At 42.1% G+C, this 16228-nt stretch overlaps 2 protein-coding genes across 4 annotated transcripts in view; one reads left to right on the top strand and one right to left on the bottom strand.

The window, feature by feature from the left end:
• Window positions 1-6116, bottom strand: part of map1aa (microtubule-associated protein 1Aa) — a 40434-nt gene extending 34318 nt beyond the window's left edge. Inside the window, exons 1-2 of the mRNA XM_069175207.1 lie at window positions 5903-6116; window positions 4378-4479 (exon numbers count right to left, since the gene is read on the bottom strand). The gene's annotated coding sequence lies outside the window, so the exon portion shown is untranslated. The remainder of the gene's footprint in view (window positions 1-4377; window positions 4480-5902) is intronic.
• Window positions 6117-9301: 3185 nt separating this feature from the next.
• The window catches only part of tp53bp1 (tumor protein p53 binding protein, 1), a 19044-nt gene continuing 12117 nt past the window's right edge, over window positions 9302-16228 (top strand). For 2 of the 3 annotated variants that reach the window (XM_069175212.1, XM_069175210.1), the window contains exons 1-11: window positions 9382-9590; window positions 12501-12753; window positions 13519-13597; window positions 13731-13821; window positions 13901-13968; window positions 14471-14596; window positions 14757-14805; window positions 14904-15061; window positions 15721-15844; window positions 15924-16018; window positions 16109-16228. The exon at window positions 16109-16228 is cut by the window's right edge and continues 65 nt beyond it. In XM_069175212.1, the coding sequence (XP_069031313.1) occupies window positions 12574-12753; window positions 13519-13597; window positions 13731-13821; window positions 13901-13968; window positions 14471-14596; window positions 14757-14805; window positions 14904-15061; window positions 15721-15844; window positions 15924-16018; window positions 16109-16228 (1090 nt within the window). In that variant the 5' untranslated portion in view covers window positions 9382-9590; window positions 12501-12573. The other variant, XM_069175211.1, reaches the window with a different exon arrangement.

The following is a 16228-nucleotide window of genomic DNA, read 5'->3' as shown; positions in this document are numbered from 1 at the left end:
CACTCGGTGGTATTGCAGTTAACTGCACACTTGCACACTGACTTCACTTTTCAGACCCAGAAGCTAAGTCCACTTTTTATATAGTGATCGGTTTGTTTCATTCCTACGGGACTTTTTTTTCAGATGACTTTATGTTTCTCTTTGACGCTAACCAGCTTTAACAAAACGGCCGTATTTGGCGCCCCGTGGAATATTGTCAGCGCACCGCCGCCACCACCATCATCAGGGTTCATCCTCTGGGAAACATGAGCGTTGGTATAAAATTTCCCGCTGAGCCGGATCAGAGCGGAGGAACCCGATTGATCTGATTCAAACCGATAAATCGATCGGACGTTCTTTACTGCGAGCGGAGGCTGACTGATCCGTCCCTTCGCGTCGATTTTTCTCTGCGTGTTCTTGAGCTCGTCGGCCATGATGACGGTGCACTCCCTTCTTTTTACCGGCTGCGTTCTTTAATCATTCGAGGCGCAGACGAGGAGGTGTGCGCAGAATTAAAAAAAAAACACCATCAGTTCATCGGGAAGATGTTTTAATGTAAACCACACGCTGTCTCCCGATGGCTCCTTCACATCCACAGTTAATCGAGCTCCTTCCTGTCTCCACATCCAACTCAGGAATTAATCAATGCCTCGGTTTCACTCGTTTTTTATTCAGACCACTCACGTCATTGAGAGGCTCGTCGATGTAGCGAGAAATCATGAAATCAGCTTACTTTCAAGTTCCTAGTTATTCTAGAGCATGAAGATTAAAAAAAAAAAAACACCCTCTGTAGTTTATTTGGACTTGATTACCTCATTCATCATCCTGCTGCCATTAAAAACTCATTAAAAGTGTATTAATCCACCGCTGAAAATAATCCCCAACAAAATGCCTGATTTACACTATTTCCATTTTTGACTGCAACTACAGTGTCCACCTGTTTTAAGAATCTTTTATTCCATGAATAAAATTCAATATAAAAGACTTTTTAAAAAAAAAATATATTTAATTTTTCAGTCTTATTTGATTTCTCGCTTTATTGAATTAATGTAAACTCGCCTTTCAACTCATTTCTGTTTCTGTTTGACCTTAAATTGAATTCCTCGGATACAAAGCCGCCCCCTTGAGTAAAGATCACACCACTCGTTCTGCCACTCCGCTGTCACAGCAACACGTTTTTTCCCCCCATGTGCACCGTCTTTGTCATGCAAATGCCTGCCAGTAAAAAAACAAAAAAACCAGGAGAAGCCTCGTTAAGTATCTACCTGCCGAGGAGGCCGTCCCTCCTCTTACGGTAATCGCTCTCCGACTACAAAGACGTCTCGTTTTAAATTAAATTGGAGGAATCGGGTTACGGCAGAAAGAATCCAGCATGAAAGATAATATTAGAATAGGAATCAGAGAAAGAGATTTTTCCACATAAGAACCTCTTTAACAGACGGAAAGAATTCGACTCGCTCGAATTAGCACTTCGCCCATTGGCACTAAACGCAAAGTAAAAACGTGAATGTCGTGAGTTTTGCACGTTTAAATGTGAAACGCGAGTAGAATAACTAAGAGATTCAAATCTTTTCCTCTGAAAACCATCAACCTTTGTGAACCATTTTGTGTCCGTGTGTCCAGTAGATGTTGAGATTTATTACGGTGGATTATTAACTAAATATATTGTAATTTGGGTCACGGAGCTTTTCTTTGTAATTTAACCACATGTCTGTTATTGGGTCTTTGCATGTCCTGCATTGCTGAATTTTTAGCCGCTGTGGCTCCTAGACGCCGTCCAGTTGGCCTTTATTTACGTTGCGTTCAAATGCGGTCGTATTTACCGTGTACAACGAGAAGAGTCCGTATGGACGGCGCCCTCTTGTGGTGTTCACGAAGTCGGAGCTCAACGTTTTCTACAAGCCTTCGACTTCACGAGTTGTGACGTTGTTTGCTGACGTTTACGGAAAGGTCAGAGGTCGCGGAAGTTCATTTATCGTTGGATGTTAAGCTAATATGTTGTACTTTTAGTCACGTTGAGTTTGTCTTCGTAACTTAGATAATAGTCTGAGGAAAATGTTGATCTTCCCAACGGCCTCATCTTTTCAACACAGTGCATGTTGATGTTGCCTAGCAACAGTGTTTTTACGACTTAACCACCTGAACGCCGATCACACGGTGCACACGACTTCCCAAGTTGTAACTACGAGTCCCATTTAAACGCAGCAATTACACCTCCGCAGCTGGACACGTTATGTTTTCACGTTGTCCGTTCTGTCCTGGACTCGTGAACAAAATATCTCAAGAACGCCTCGAAGGAACTTCTTCAACTTTGGCACGACCATTCGCTCGGACTTAAGGATAAAACGATATGATTTTGGTGGTTATAGGTCAAAGGTCACTGCGACTGTATGTCAATCCCCACGCTTGGGAGCGAGCTATGTCAGGAACACCTTGAATCTGGACAAACATGGAATATAAATTACAACTTGACTGGTGGGTGGAGGCTCACAACCGATAATTCTAGTCCACTATATCACAGAAATTTCAAGGTGTCAGCCCAAAACGATAAATCACGGTGATTTCTTCACCGTGATTTATCGTTTTGGGCACCATAAATGAAAATGTCACGGCAGTAGACGTTGAGATATTTCAGTTGATATTGTCATAAATGCCATAAATTCTTGCAGACTTGCGTGGATGGAGCCCATAAAGGTTGAGGGAGAATTTGATTTTGTTTTAATGTGTGAAAAGACCTAAATATGTCGCCAGAAATTCGACAGGTCCCAGTAGATTTAATGTGAATGTCAAACATATGCCGCCTCTCTCTGCATTTCTTCTCAGGTCTGAACACCGATGATGCTTTCTGCCGGCGTCTCTCGGGTCTCCGGCAGCACTGAGCTGCAAATCAGCCAGGCTCGAATTTTAAAATCATCACATCAGAGGTGAGAGAGAAAACACAGCAGTCTGCCGACTGTAAAAAAAGACGATAAAAAAGGGTTCAGACGACCGAAAATAGCAGAAAGCTGCAACGGAGGCGAGGAAGAGAAAGAATGGCGACAATTTGTCAGAAAAGAAATGATTAATGAATAATGCTGAATTATTCATGAAGGCTGGACGACGTGAGGCTGATTTTTATTGGAGAGACGGGAAAAAAAAGAGGTGGTGAAACCTGTTCAATATTCCAGTCAGGCTGCACCTCTCCGGAGAGGAAAACATGTTAGCGTGGTTTGAACAAGGGATGTGAGATGTGAACGCGACGGCGTCATGTGAAATTATGCAGAGCTGCTTCTATTATGAGAAGACAGCGAGTAATTTGCCCGAGCCACAGATGGCAAAACGTTTGACCTTTGACCTCACGTTAACTGTAGCACATCAGTTTGTATTTCAGATTCATTCTCCGAAAGTCGGCTATGCTTAAAAATCCAAATTCTCAATTTGCATTGAGCATGATGACATATGGGATCCAGGGAAATTTGCTTTTAGATGAGACATAAAATAAAAAATGAAATAATACAAAAAAAAGACATTAAATGAGCTTTAAAAATGGTAGAAGCCCGTTTTCAGGCCATCCGATTAGCCGTTTCCTGCCTTTTTTCCCGTCTTTATGCTAAGCTAAACTAAGCTAATCGATTCCTGATTGTAACGCCACTTTTACATCGATAATTTTGCCATATTTGGGAAATGATGTCACTCGTCTTTTATCTCCTTCATGCTTAGTTTAGCTTAGCATAAAATAACAGTGAAAACGAGACAACGCTGTTCTATCAAGCGAATCCTGAATCTAGAATCAAGTGTTTTTTAAGCTTTAAATCATGCAAAGGACTGAAAGTCTGGAAATTTGCTGCTTTCTGAGTCCCCCAGATTTACAAAAAAAATCTATATCGTATTTCTACTCTTTGACATAATTACCATCCAAATAGCCGTGTGGGAGGATACGTGAAGATCTAGCAGCTTTTTAAGCATCCTTTCTCAATGAACACTCTTTTCCTCATCTCCTCCTGAACTCTGACCCCCACAAGCTGAATACAGTTATTATAAATGTGCGTGAAAGTCGATTTACGTTCACAGCAGAGGCAGATCAATTCAACATCCCATCTCATGTTCCCCCCTGCAGGTAGTAATCACATTCACCCCCCCCCCCCCGCCCCCCCTTCATCGATTCCCTCTCTGACATGCAGTCGGAGGGCCTGAACAATACGTCCTCCAGTTCATGTGTAGAGGTAAAAAAAAAGAAAAAAAAAAGAAAAAGGACTAAAAGAGATGCAGTGACGTCGTCAGACCGGCGGGTAGCGACACACCCAGAAACCTCCACACACACATCGATACCAAGCAAATCAAAACAGGACCACAAAATACCAGCAGCTACACACACACTTCTATAAAAATAAAAAATAAAATCAATGAACCCTGACTGACCTTTGACCTGTGAGGAAAACTGAGCCGTGTGTCGGGTCTCGAAGAGCTGCAGCTCTTTGTTGAGGTCACAAACGGCGAGATCGACGTTCCAGGAACGCAGACCTGTTTTTAAAAACAAAGAAAAACGACATGGATCATGTTCAGAATTAATTAAACAAATTATTTTCCTTTATCTATTTCTGGAAGCTTTTTTTTTTTTAAGAAGAAAAGATCATGCATTTGTTTGTTCTTTAGTTTTTTTAAATCTTCATGACAACATTATCCTTAATAAAACTGCAAGGAAATTAAAGCTGCAGAGATACAAACGATGAACAGATGTCCCACTCCGTTAGAAATTTAGTTGTTTATAAATTAGGAATATTTAGAGATGCTTCACTCTGTTTATTAAGATATAATATTAAATATAATTCTCTAATTTAAAGCTTTGGCTGCCTTTTGATTGTTAACTTTACTGTCTTTTTGTTAAAATTGAACAATGTTGTATTTTTTTGGTGACAAACAAAAACTGTGCAGTTTATTGGATTCCCCTGATTGTTTATCAGAGATATGAATGTGTAAGAAGATGCCTCACTGTGTGATATATCGGGATGCATAAAAGTGCTTAACAGGCCTTTGAAAGATGAATCTCTGGCCTGTAATGTGAATTTTTTAAATCTCTTTAACAAGGGAAATATTGAAAGTATAAAACTGGATGAGGCTCAGAAAGTTGAGCAACACTTGACATTTGATGTTTTTTTGGGTTTTTTTTAGCAAATACTGTGACAGAATTTCTTAACATACTTAACATATAATGAATAATTTACAGCTGGTTTTATGTTAAAAAAAATATTTTAGAAGAGGATTTGAGGGACTCAGTTTTTGCAGTTTTTATGGCTACAGAAGCTGAACATTTCCTGATTCATTCACGAGGTACTTTGATTTGAATTGGTTTGACTTTCATTTTGAACTATATATTTTTACCCTACTAGCCACTGGATGAAGATTTGTAGATTAAAAACCTACAATGAGTTTATAAAACATGAAGTAGCACCACTCAGAGGTGTTTAAAGTATGTGGAATTAACTCCACAACAAACCACAACTTTAAAATACTGCTTACATCTATTAATCAATAGTAATAAAAAAAATGTTTTATTATTAAACTGAGAGGAAACTTTCTGCTTTATTAGGAGTTTTTCTGATATTTCTTTATGTTGCTTTTAATCAGGTACAAGTTTTGACACATTTAGCTGCACTGCGGTTCTTATTCTTACTGTCAGTGAAGTTATAAGAAGTAAAACTACTGGATGGATGATTTAAAACTGAAGACTTGTTCTGACCAAATCAAATTTTCATTGATTTCATCTCCTCATTTTTATAAATACCAAGTCACTGACTACTTGTGTAAAAGAATATAAAATGTCCAGATAATGAAAGACAAGTTTGGAGAATTGAATGGTATGAAACAGATTTGATTGACATTCGGGTGTAAAAGTTAACCGCAGGTCCTGTTGTTTTTTTGTTTTTTTTATCCTCCGCTGCCTCACCTTGTCTGATCTGTTCCCCGGCAGCTTCGAGCTGATGGCTGCTGACGACTTCTCCGATCACGATCAGGATGCGAAAGTTCCTGCTCCGGAGTGCGGCGGCTGCAGCGCGGCGCTCTCCATGGTGCTGAACGGACTTTTCCGGTTCTACTCGCTCCACCGAGGCGGCCACCGCTGCTGCTGCTGCTGCTGCTGATGTTGCTGCTGCTGAGACGGGGATTTCCATGGTAACAGTGCCACCGGTGGACGCTGAGCCCTTCTCCATCTCCATGACAACTGCATCCCAGACGGAGCAGGCACCATGACGGTGCAGGATGGGGGGAGGGGAGGGTGTTGGGTGGGAGCGATTGGGCGTGGCTCCGTGGGAAGGTGAGTATGTGATTGGACCGCAGGTTATGTGGCTATTTGATGTCACGGCGCCTCATTGGACGAAAAGGAAAAGAGGGATATGAGAATTTATCTTCAACATATTTCCTCTCTGAGGCAGCTGGAGGACACAGTTACTACTGATGGTGATGGTGGAGATGAAGAATTATGAAATTTAACATGTCTTTTCTATAAATACTTAAAAACAAAATCAACTTGAAAACATTTCATAAAACCCTAATTTGGTGTCTTTTAAATATAATATTTTGGTGTTATCAATACAGTATCTGCTGTGTTGTTGTTTTTTTATATTAAACTTCAGGACAAAAAAAAAGAGGGTCTGGAAATGATCCGTTTGAGGCTCTACAGAGGTTCTATTTATATCGGTGTCACTGCGAGTACCAGGCAACGTGCCGCTTTGATTTACTAAACTGACACGTCTTTGTTCCCGGCATGAAACAAAACAAGCGCTTCATCTGCGCGCAGTGTAGCGAAGACAACAAAAGTCTGCGAGTCAGCAGAGAAAAAAAAACAAGTTATTTTAGGCTCCAGGAAGAGATTCAAATTCAATTCAACACAAAAGTTTCAAGTTGGCATCTTTTAGTGACAACAAAACGGAGTGATGAGGACGAGCAGCGTCACCGAGGGATAAATCCCGCTTCCAGTCGACAAAAGACAGAAATCTGCAATTAAAATGATGCTTTTATTTTGTAGTATCATTGTGTGTATTATCTGCAAAGCCTCTATAATTGTATTATTCTGTTCTTCTTCTTTATCTATTGTTGTCCAGAAACAATTAAAAAAAACACACGGGCGATCTGTTACCATGGCGAACACACACACACACAAACACACACACACACACACACACACACACACACAGGCAAGCTTAGTTTGAGCGCTGCTACAACAGACAATTAATTCGATTTTATTTTGACAAATGGCAAAAAAAAGAAGCACTGAATGTTAGTTTCTTTGAAATATATTTAAATCTGTAGCAGGAACCATTCGAGGTTTTAGCTGTTATGTATTGTTTTTGTTTTTTTGCCTTTTATTTTGTCAACAGTAACAAAAATACAGAGTGACTCTATCGTAATGATTCAGTTGCATTTGTTCAGTTTCTCATTTGCTTTGTTAAAGACATCAACTCAAAATCATCCAGTATGCATCAAATTGCAATTAAAACAAACATGACAGCAGGAAGTTGCACCAGTTAACTCCAAAATAAAAGCATCTGAAACAGGAAAAAAAAAAAAATCTCCCAAATCACATTGCAAAGCGTCTGATGTGAAGTATTTAAATATAAACGACGTCATCCACGACTTTTATCTGGATGTTAGACTGTGAAAGACCAAGAGAGGTGCTGAGTCAGCAGATTTGTCTTTAAGGAAGACCATAAAACGATCTGTCCTCTTTCTTTGCATCACTGACTTCATGATTTAATGTTGTTAAAAAGAAAATAACAAAAAGAAGTGTCTGGACTTATGGCTCATGTTACAAATATTTACACCTCCATTGCATTTTTTTTTTCCTGAGCGGCTGCAGGCTGCACGTCCTGCACTGCAGGTACAGTATCAGTGCACTCTGGGCTCGCATCCAAAAAAAAACAGAGTGAGCAGCAGACAGGGGCGGAGAGATTCGGAGAAAAACAGCTTTTATGTTCTGATATCTGGCAGCGGAGACCCGCCCGTGGGCCGGCAGACGTGATGTGAACTCTGAAGCCTGATTTTTTTTTTTTTTACTTTTCTGGGTTTCAGGGTCTGAAATTTACACAAATTTTTTTCAGTGATGATAAAAACCTGAAACAAGCAACACTTAAAACAAGAGTGGTGTAAGTTTTTTTTTAAATAATTTAAAGACAACTTCTCTTTTCTGTCTTTTCTTTGCTGTGTGATGTCATCGCGGCTGGATTTAAACTGATGTAGAGCCAGACAAAGTCTAATTAGAATTCATTTCTATTGAACCGTATTTATTTTTTTTTTTAAACTGTGATTATGGAGAATCTCTGTATGAAGTTTCATCTCGAATGTCGTCCTGAAAGATGACACAACAGGAAGTAAAAGCAATTTATTAGGCGTTTGTTTCTTTCAACAGAAATGCACTTATTTTCAGAAATGAAAAAACAACAACATTGTTTTATTGGCCTAAAAAGAAAAGGCTACGTGTTATGCTCTTGAATATCAAGTAGGTTTCACGTGTGGTCTTTTCAGAATTATCATCCTGGTTGTTAATGGACCTTTTAATCCTTTTTCAAATCTGGTTTTCTTTGACTGTTGAACGGTTGAACGGTGACGTCTCCTGCCTCCGGAGGAGGAGGAGGAGGAGGAGGAGGAGGAGGCGGAGGATCACAGTTGGGGGGCTTTAATTCAGCTCTCCTCTTGTGTTAATCTCTCCTCTGAAGATAGATGTGTGTGTGTGTGTGTGTGTGTGTGTGTGTGTGTGTGTGTGTGTTACCAGCAGTGAGTCAGCAAGTCCGGCGGAAGAACACACTCCAGAGGGTCTGCTGCCCCCTGCTGGCAGGAATGGGGAACTTGCAGGAGCAAGATTAGTAGCCAAATATCTGCTGTTTGCAAAACCAAGACAATATAATTTCCAAACTATTTTACAACAAATTTCTCGCAGGAATATTGAATAAATAATATAACAGATTAAAGATAAGAGTTTTGTTGTTGTTTATCTTTGGTAGAAAATAGCAGATATAAAGAGAAAGATGTGTAACACTAAAGAAAAGTCACAAAAATGTGAATTTATGATGTTGTAATTGCTGTATTTTTTATTTGTTTATTCATAATTTCTCTCCTGATTTACCTTTTTTTTTTTGTCTTTCACAATAATTTTTTTTTAATATATTCTAAAAAGATAAAATAACTAAAAGTGGGCAAAGAATAAATCTGACTTCATAAATGCCTTAAACATGCTGGATTAAACAAAACTCAACTGAATATACATTTTCTATTTTCATGCTTCTTTATTATGGCAAATAAACTCAAAATATATTTTTTGTTTTTAAATTTTTTTGGGGGAGGAGGGTGGAAATCCAGTTTTTCCAGTGTGCAGCAGGCGTGCAAAGGGAGGGCTCCACCGGGGAGCTGAGCACGCGGTATGTATCTTACATTTCACACAAAAAAAAAAAAAAAAAAAAAATGCCTTTGCATCTTGACGTGCCATGCGTGTGTATCCCACACCCTGACTCTCAGAGAGAAAACAGAAGGCACGCGAGCACCGAGCGATGTCGGACGCGTTGTTTTCGCCAGCAGCGGGACGGTGAGACAAAAACCGGAGAAAAGCCGGAGAGGAAGAAGCCGAAGACGCAGAGATTTCAAAGGTAAAAGGCTTTACGATTTAGGCAGGATTAAAAAAAAAAAAAAAAAAAAAAAGATGAGGAGGTGATGGAGGAGGAGAAGGAGGTGCAGCAGCTTCCAGCTTCCAGCGCGTGTGTTTGTGTGTCCGCTCAGGTTTTAGACATTTTCTTGGTGGGTTGTGGCTGCGCATTTTTCTTCATGTGGGTGTCACAGCCCCCCAAAAAACCTGCAGAAATGACGACGTGACGCTGAAGTTTGCGGCTCCAGCCGGTTGAGGTTTGCAGGAGTCCTTTCCAGCCATCTCTTTTTTTTTTATTTATTTATTTTATATGCTGCATATCTGCTGCTTCATTGCCGCTTTTGTTGCCGGTTTGAGGGATGTCTCTTCTCTCTCTCCACTTCCAGTGTGTTGAAATGCCAGTCAGTGTGTGTGTGTGTGTGTGTGTGTGTGTGTGTGTGTGTGTGTGTGTGTGTGTGTGTGTGTGTGTGTGTGTGTGTGTGTGTCAGGCCCACCGCCACCTTTCAAGAGGGGATGCTGCACAGAAAGGATTTATTATATATTGTGCAGACAGGATGATGCACCCCCTCCTGTTTGCTGAATGAGTGTGTAGTCACTTGAGGTGACCTTCTGGTTTTTTTTTCTGTCTTTTTTAAATCTGCTGTGGTGTCGTCACAGGGTGTCATATGATACACACACACACACACACACACACACACACACACACACACACACACACACACACACACACACACACAGCATCCTTTTTCTAAATGCCTGTGTGATGACTATTTAATCTTCTTCACCCCTGAGGAAGATGAGGAGGCAGACCTCCATCAGGATGTGACCGCCTCCTCCTCCTCCTCCTCCTCCATCATCTCACTGTGACTGACTTCCACCTGGCTGTGTTACTCAGTCTCATGATTGCTGCCTTTGTAGTTTCTCTGCCCAAACAAACAAACAAAAAAAAAAAAACACCTCTGTGATCCACATAAAGCTTCGACTGGCGGTTGATGCTGGAAATGTGGCGTCTCCATGGAAACTGAGGATGTCAAAACCACGGCTGACGAAGTCATGTTAATGTTTGAAAAAGGGCCGTCTATTAATCTTGAAAAAAAAATGGAAAAAAAAAAGAGCTCATTACGAAACGCGGCAGCTTTTTTTTTGGGCAGCTTTAATAACTCAGATAGACTTTTTTTTTAATATCTGCTCTGATATTCGAAGCCATTAATGTTGCAGCAGGTGTATGAAGAGCAGACTAAACTCTCAGTTGGAGGGGAGATGCCAGTGAAAAAAAGTGAACCTATATCTGGCTTCCCTGAAAAAAAGCCCGACGAAGGTCTCTGAGATCCCGCTGAGGGACGCAGCGGCCCAGATTTCTCCCTTTAATGTCATTTATCATCACGGGAGGTGCAGAACTACACAGCTGTCACGTGGAGAACCTTGAAACGTCCTTTTAATGGAAAATACAATAAAATATTAAGAGTATATCAAATCTAAACAGGACTTAAAAAGAAGAATAACAGACCACGACGTGATGAAATTTGAACAAAATAATGATTTATTAAGGGCTCAAAGCATCAGACAGACGTTGATGAAATGACTTTTATATACAAGGGAGAAAAAAAGGACTGAAATTCGTTTTGGTGTCGACTTGATGTTGTTAGATGCTCGGCTTGTGTTGCACTTTCATTCCTTGCGATGTTACATGTAGTAATTCAGTTTGTCTTGTTTATATCGGTTTCACTTTACTTGTTTGCAGTGGTAGGTGGAGGAAAGAAAGAAGAAGAAAAAAAGCTTGTTGAGTAATCCTGAAATACAAAAGTATTTTTAATTTTTTTTTTTTATTTATTTCACTTTATTAATCCCCGAGGGGAAATTTCTTCGCGACAGCAGGGGGGCTCTCAGGGGGGAGCTACTGCAACAGGCTGCCACTAGCGCGGCGCCAGGTAACCTGACCTGAGGTTCATGTTTTTGGATGTTTTTTATTGAGGTTTTGTAATTAGATGCTGAGGTATACAGTCTGAGCGAAATTTACTAGTAAAGGATGAGAACATTTTGTATGCAAGGAAGAAAATTGCCACCCATCAAATAGTTTTCATCCAACAATAATAGAAAGTAAACTGTACTTTGAGGATTTTCTTAGTAAAACATTACCAAGAATTTCTGTGTGGAAATTATTACGACGTTTTATTTATTTTTTTAAGTAAATGCCAATCCAAATTTTGCGTAATTTGTGCTGCCAGTCTTGACCCGGTGATCTCAGTGGAACCATTCCTAGTTAAATAAAGATTAAATAAATTAAAATATTAAAATATATACTGCATATACTGATATTAAGAAAAACGTATCTAAAATATATAAATTATTTGGCAATGTATTCCCGAATTAGATCAAATATGTAGCTAAAGTACTAAAAAAAACAACAACACAGAAATAAGATTTAACAGTGATTGTAATATATATATTTACCACAGACCAGATAAACAATAAGTTAAATTTAAAGCTCTACAACCATAAAACTAACCAGCATTCTCACGTGACGTCACTTCCTCAGCTCGACCAATGAAATCGCCCGTGGCGAGTTTTACCGCGCGGAAGGGATCCGTGTGAAAAGAGTTTGTTTGTAAAGAAAGTAGAAAGTCGGAGGAAAGATAAGTAAACCGAGCGGGTCTTCAGGAGCTTTCTGGCCCGTTAAAGCGCACGCTCCGCTCCGCCCAGCCTCCCTCCTTCCTCCCGGGGGGTATTATGAGATTTCCTCGGAGCAGACTGGTTCTTTTGAGCGCGCGAGCGACGCGCTTTGTTGTTGTTCATTTAGCTTCTAGCTTTGGCTTTAGCTTAGCATAGCATGCTAAGCACCGGCTAGCTCCAGCTGACACCGAGCAGGCTGTTGGACTGACCGTCCCGTCCCGCTGTTTCACCGCCGCCGGACTAGGTAACGACATCAGCCCCCTCCCCTCCCGCTTCCCCCCGCTCCCCCTCCTCCTCCTCCTCCTCGGCCCGGCCTCATGGATCCCGGCGGAAGCGAACTCGACTCCAGCCTGCCTCAGCCAGAGAACCCGTGTCTGATCGTGGAGGACTCGCAGCCGGACAGCGTCGCCCTGGAGGACGACCCGGAGAGCAGCTACCGAGCCCTGCTGGCCCGCCGCCTGTCCAGCCTGCAGCCCACCGCCCGCAGCCCGGTTCTGGTGAGCCAGTTTGTAATGATGGTGATTCATCCGGGGGAGGGGGGTCAATAACAAAACAACTGATCTGTAGGTCAGTGGAGGAAGTTCAGCTTGAAGTCCAACTCAGGTGGATCCATCAGCATCATCAGCATCATCAGCATCGTTTCCTTCATGCAGACAGATGTAACTTCTGTGTTCAATTCTTTTATGATTCGGTTATAAGTGCTGAAGAATTATTAACTCTCATATAGTTGAGTAGCTCATTCCGTGACGTCATCATCACAACAGCTGGAACAAGTTCATCTGAGCTGCAACACATTGTGTATTATTCAATTATTATTGAAAGATAATTAATCAACCAACCGTTTTGATAATCGATCAATCGTTTTGAGTCAAAGCTTTTTAAACGTGGAAAGTTCTGGTTCCTTTTAGTCCTCATTAATATGCAGCTTCTTTTTTTATTTACCTGCCTGAATCCAGACACGTAGAGAACCATTGAAATGTTTTCACGTGGTCGTGAGACGACTCAGAGAAGATAAACTGTAATCTTTACAAAATTAGTTTCATTTTCCTTTTTTTTTTAATTCATTTTAATTAAAAGTTTGATCTTATTTTTCTGTCGGTGGTCAACAAAGCAGACTTGGGTACGGCGACTGAAACGAAGCACACAGACACCAACTTAAATTTATTCAGTATTAGTTGGGTTTGATAAGTTTAATCAGACTTCAATATTTATTTTGTGCAAGAGTTTTATTCGGTTTAATCTTCGGTTTTTCTTTTCTGCAGGAACTGATCTCATCACCGTTAGGCAGCAGATGCTCTCAGACCGACAGCCAATCAGAGAGCAACAACCAGTCCGAACCCGGTCAGTCCTTTTTTTATTATTTATTTATTTTTTAATAATTTTTTGATATAATATATATAACAACACAAGCAGTCACATGTTCCTTCGTCGTGTTTTCAAAGCAATAAAAAGTGATGATGTTTTGTTCCTGCAGACGTCGCGGCAGCAGCCGACCCCGGCTCGGCGTCCCGGGAGGACAGTCAGGTCCTGAACGTCTGTCCGCCTCCAAACAACAACAACAAGAAGTGAGTGTGCGGCTCACACATTTATTTTTCTGCAGACTGATGGCGTTCAGGTTCTGACGGCGTTGTTGTTTATTTTCAGGTGTGTATCAGAAGAGGCTGAGATGGATTCTGGAGCCGATTCGACGACACATTGCATTCAGTCCGAAGGTGGGACGTCCTCTCAGCTTATTAAAGACCAACAGTCATGTCTCCCCCCCCCCCTCCATGTTTATGCTTTTTACAGCTGTAGTACGGACTTAAAAGTAAAAATAAATTTGCTGCTGGCCAGACGTCCTGGAAATTGGCCAATCGGAAGACAGTAGGTTTTTTTTCTAGGGGGAGGGGCTTAAAGAGAGGCTCCTTCCAGACAGGATGAACTGACTGGATGCCTGAAGGGCCAGAATAAAATCAATAAGGAGTTTTTTAGGTTTTTTTTTTAAACTGTGAGTCATTGCAAAGCTGCTTGAGTGGAGTCCCAGAAAATAAAAATAAAACAACCTGAACACATCATCATAGGTCCTTCAAGGATCTCGAATATCTATCTTGTTTTTGTACTTTAGCATTACAATTTTGTGTTTTTAAGTGTAACAAAATCCACGTGTGTGTGTGTGTGTGTGTGTGTGTGTGTGTGTGTGTGTGTGTGTGTGTGTGTGTGTGTGTGTGTGTTCAGGAGGATCCTCTCAGTTCGGTTTTCTGGAGCTCTCTCAGAGTCAGGATCTGCGCGACGAAGCGCTAACCAGTCGGGAGAAAGACGTCGTCGTCCCGCAGTCGGACAGCGAGAGACGCAGCAAATCAGGTGATTCATATTTACAGATGCCATGGTTTAGTTTAGTTTAGTTTAGTTCAGTTTAGTTTAGTTTTTCCGCCCGTCTTGTGTTTTCCGCTGCTGGTGAACCCCTCCTGCAGAGTTTTAGTCCTAATCGTTGAACCCGGTCGTCCTGCTCTTTGACCCCCAGCGGCGCAGAGCGTGAGGACCTCAGAGAGTCGGGAGAACAAAGCCGTAAGGTACAGCTTTTAAACTCTACGTTCACTTGAGATGCATTTTTATGGTGTCGTGCAAAAAAACAAACAAAAAAAAGCCATTTCCGTGGTCTCCCGTTCAGGTCCGAGGTGAGCTCCAGCAGCTCCTCGGGGTCTCTGACTCAGTCCGGCCGCCAGCTGAGCATCCAGGTCCTGCTGCACTCCCAGAACCTGCAGGACCGGCAGCAGGACCGCGAGATCCTGTCCTCCCAGGACGACCTGTTCGACGCCGACAAGACAGGTACACTCACCGGGTTACGATTTTTAAATGTGTTTGCCGCAATTATTATCCTGATGGTGTCAAATACAATTGTGTTAAGATACAACCCCCCGCCCCGCCCTCCCCGCCCCCACACCCTGCTGCCGCCACAGAGCACCAGTCACTTGTTTATTCAAATTTATTCATATTAAACGTTTCGTGCGTCCAAATGTCACCAAATTGGACAATGCGCATCTGCGGGTCCTCGGCAACACCCCCGCTAAGTTTAAAGCCGGTGGGACGAACGGTTGTCGAGATATTCGGGGGACAGACAGGCGGCGATGCCCTGCGTTACGAGTGTGATGAACAAACGAACCAAAACAACACGAGGAAACACGAGAGCAGAAAGTAAACAAGTTGATTTTCATACCACACAAAAAGTGGCTCAAAATTTATTTATTTATTTTTGAGAAATGACGAAGAAAACATAAAGTGTTACTTTTTTTCTAAAATCAGCACTAACAGACTGAAATAATGCGTTAAAACAGGAGGAATTTTCTTGACTATTAAAACGCGGATGTTTTGGAAGTACGTGGCCGAAACGTACGAGCAGTCTTCAAAGATCGTCAGATTACAGTCGGGCCACTTAAATAGAAAACGATTTTTGAGGATATTTCTCTTGTCTCGTGTCGCCGCCTCAGCTGCAGTCGACAGCACCGTATCGGAGCCGGAGCAGCCGGGTGCCCCGACCCCGACGCCGGCCCGAACGCTGCACCTGCTGCACCTGTCCGGACAGGCGACGCTGGCGCAGGAGAGTCTTTCCCAGTGAGTCTCGCCGTCGCACTTCGTCTCCACGCAAACACGAGACCGTAAAGCTGACCTCCATTGTTGTTTCCCCCCCCAGGAGCTCTGCGGATTACGTCGCCCCCACCCAGGACGGCTTCGCCAACACCCCGTTAATCGTCCCCAGCTCGCCGACCGGACCGGAGAGCGCACACGGTAAAACGACCGAAACCCGAATTAGAGTTTAAACCCGAGTCGGTCGGTCGGAAACGGAGCTGAAAAAAAAAGGTTCCTGTTCGTCTTCAGGTGCCGACGAGCCGATGGACACTTCGCTGCCTCCGGAGGACCGAGCCGAGGAGAAGGAGGAGCCGATGGACACCGAGGCCGCCTCCAAGCCACGCCCCTCCGCCTCCACTCCCGTCTCCC

Source organism: Embiotoca jacksoni, unplaced genomic scaffold, assembly GCF_022577435.1.
Source record: "Embiotoca jacksoni isolate LCO1_2020_lvr unplaced genomic scaffold, fEmbJac1.0.p SCAF_64, whole genome shotgun sequence".
NCBI classification, from domain to species: domain Eukaryota; kingdom Metazoa; phylum Chordata; class Actinopteri; family Embiotocidae; genus Embiotoca; species Embiotoca jacksoni.
Note: the sequence above shows the minus strand (reverse complement) of the source record. Positions and strands in the feature narration are given on the sequence as shown.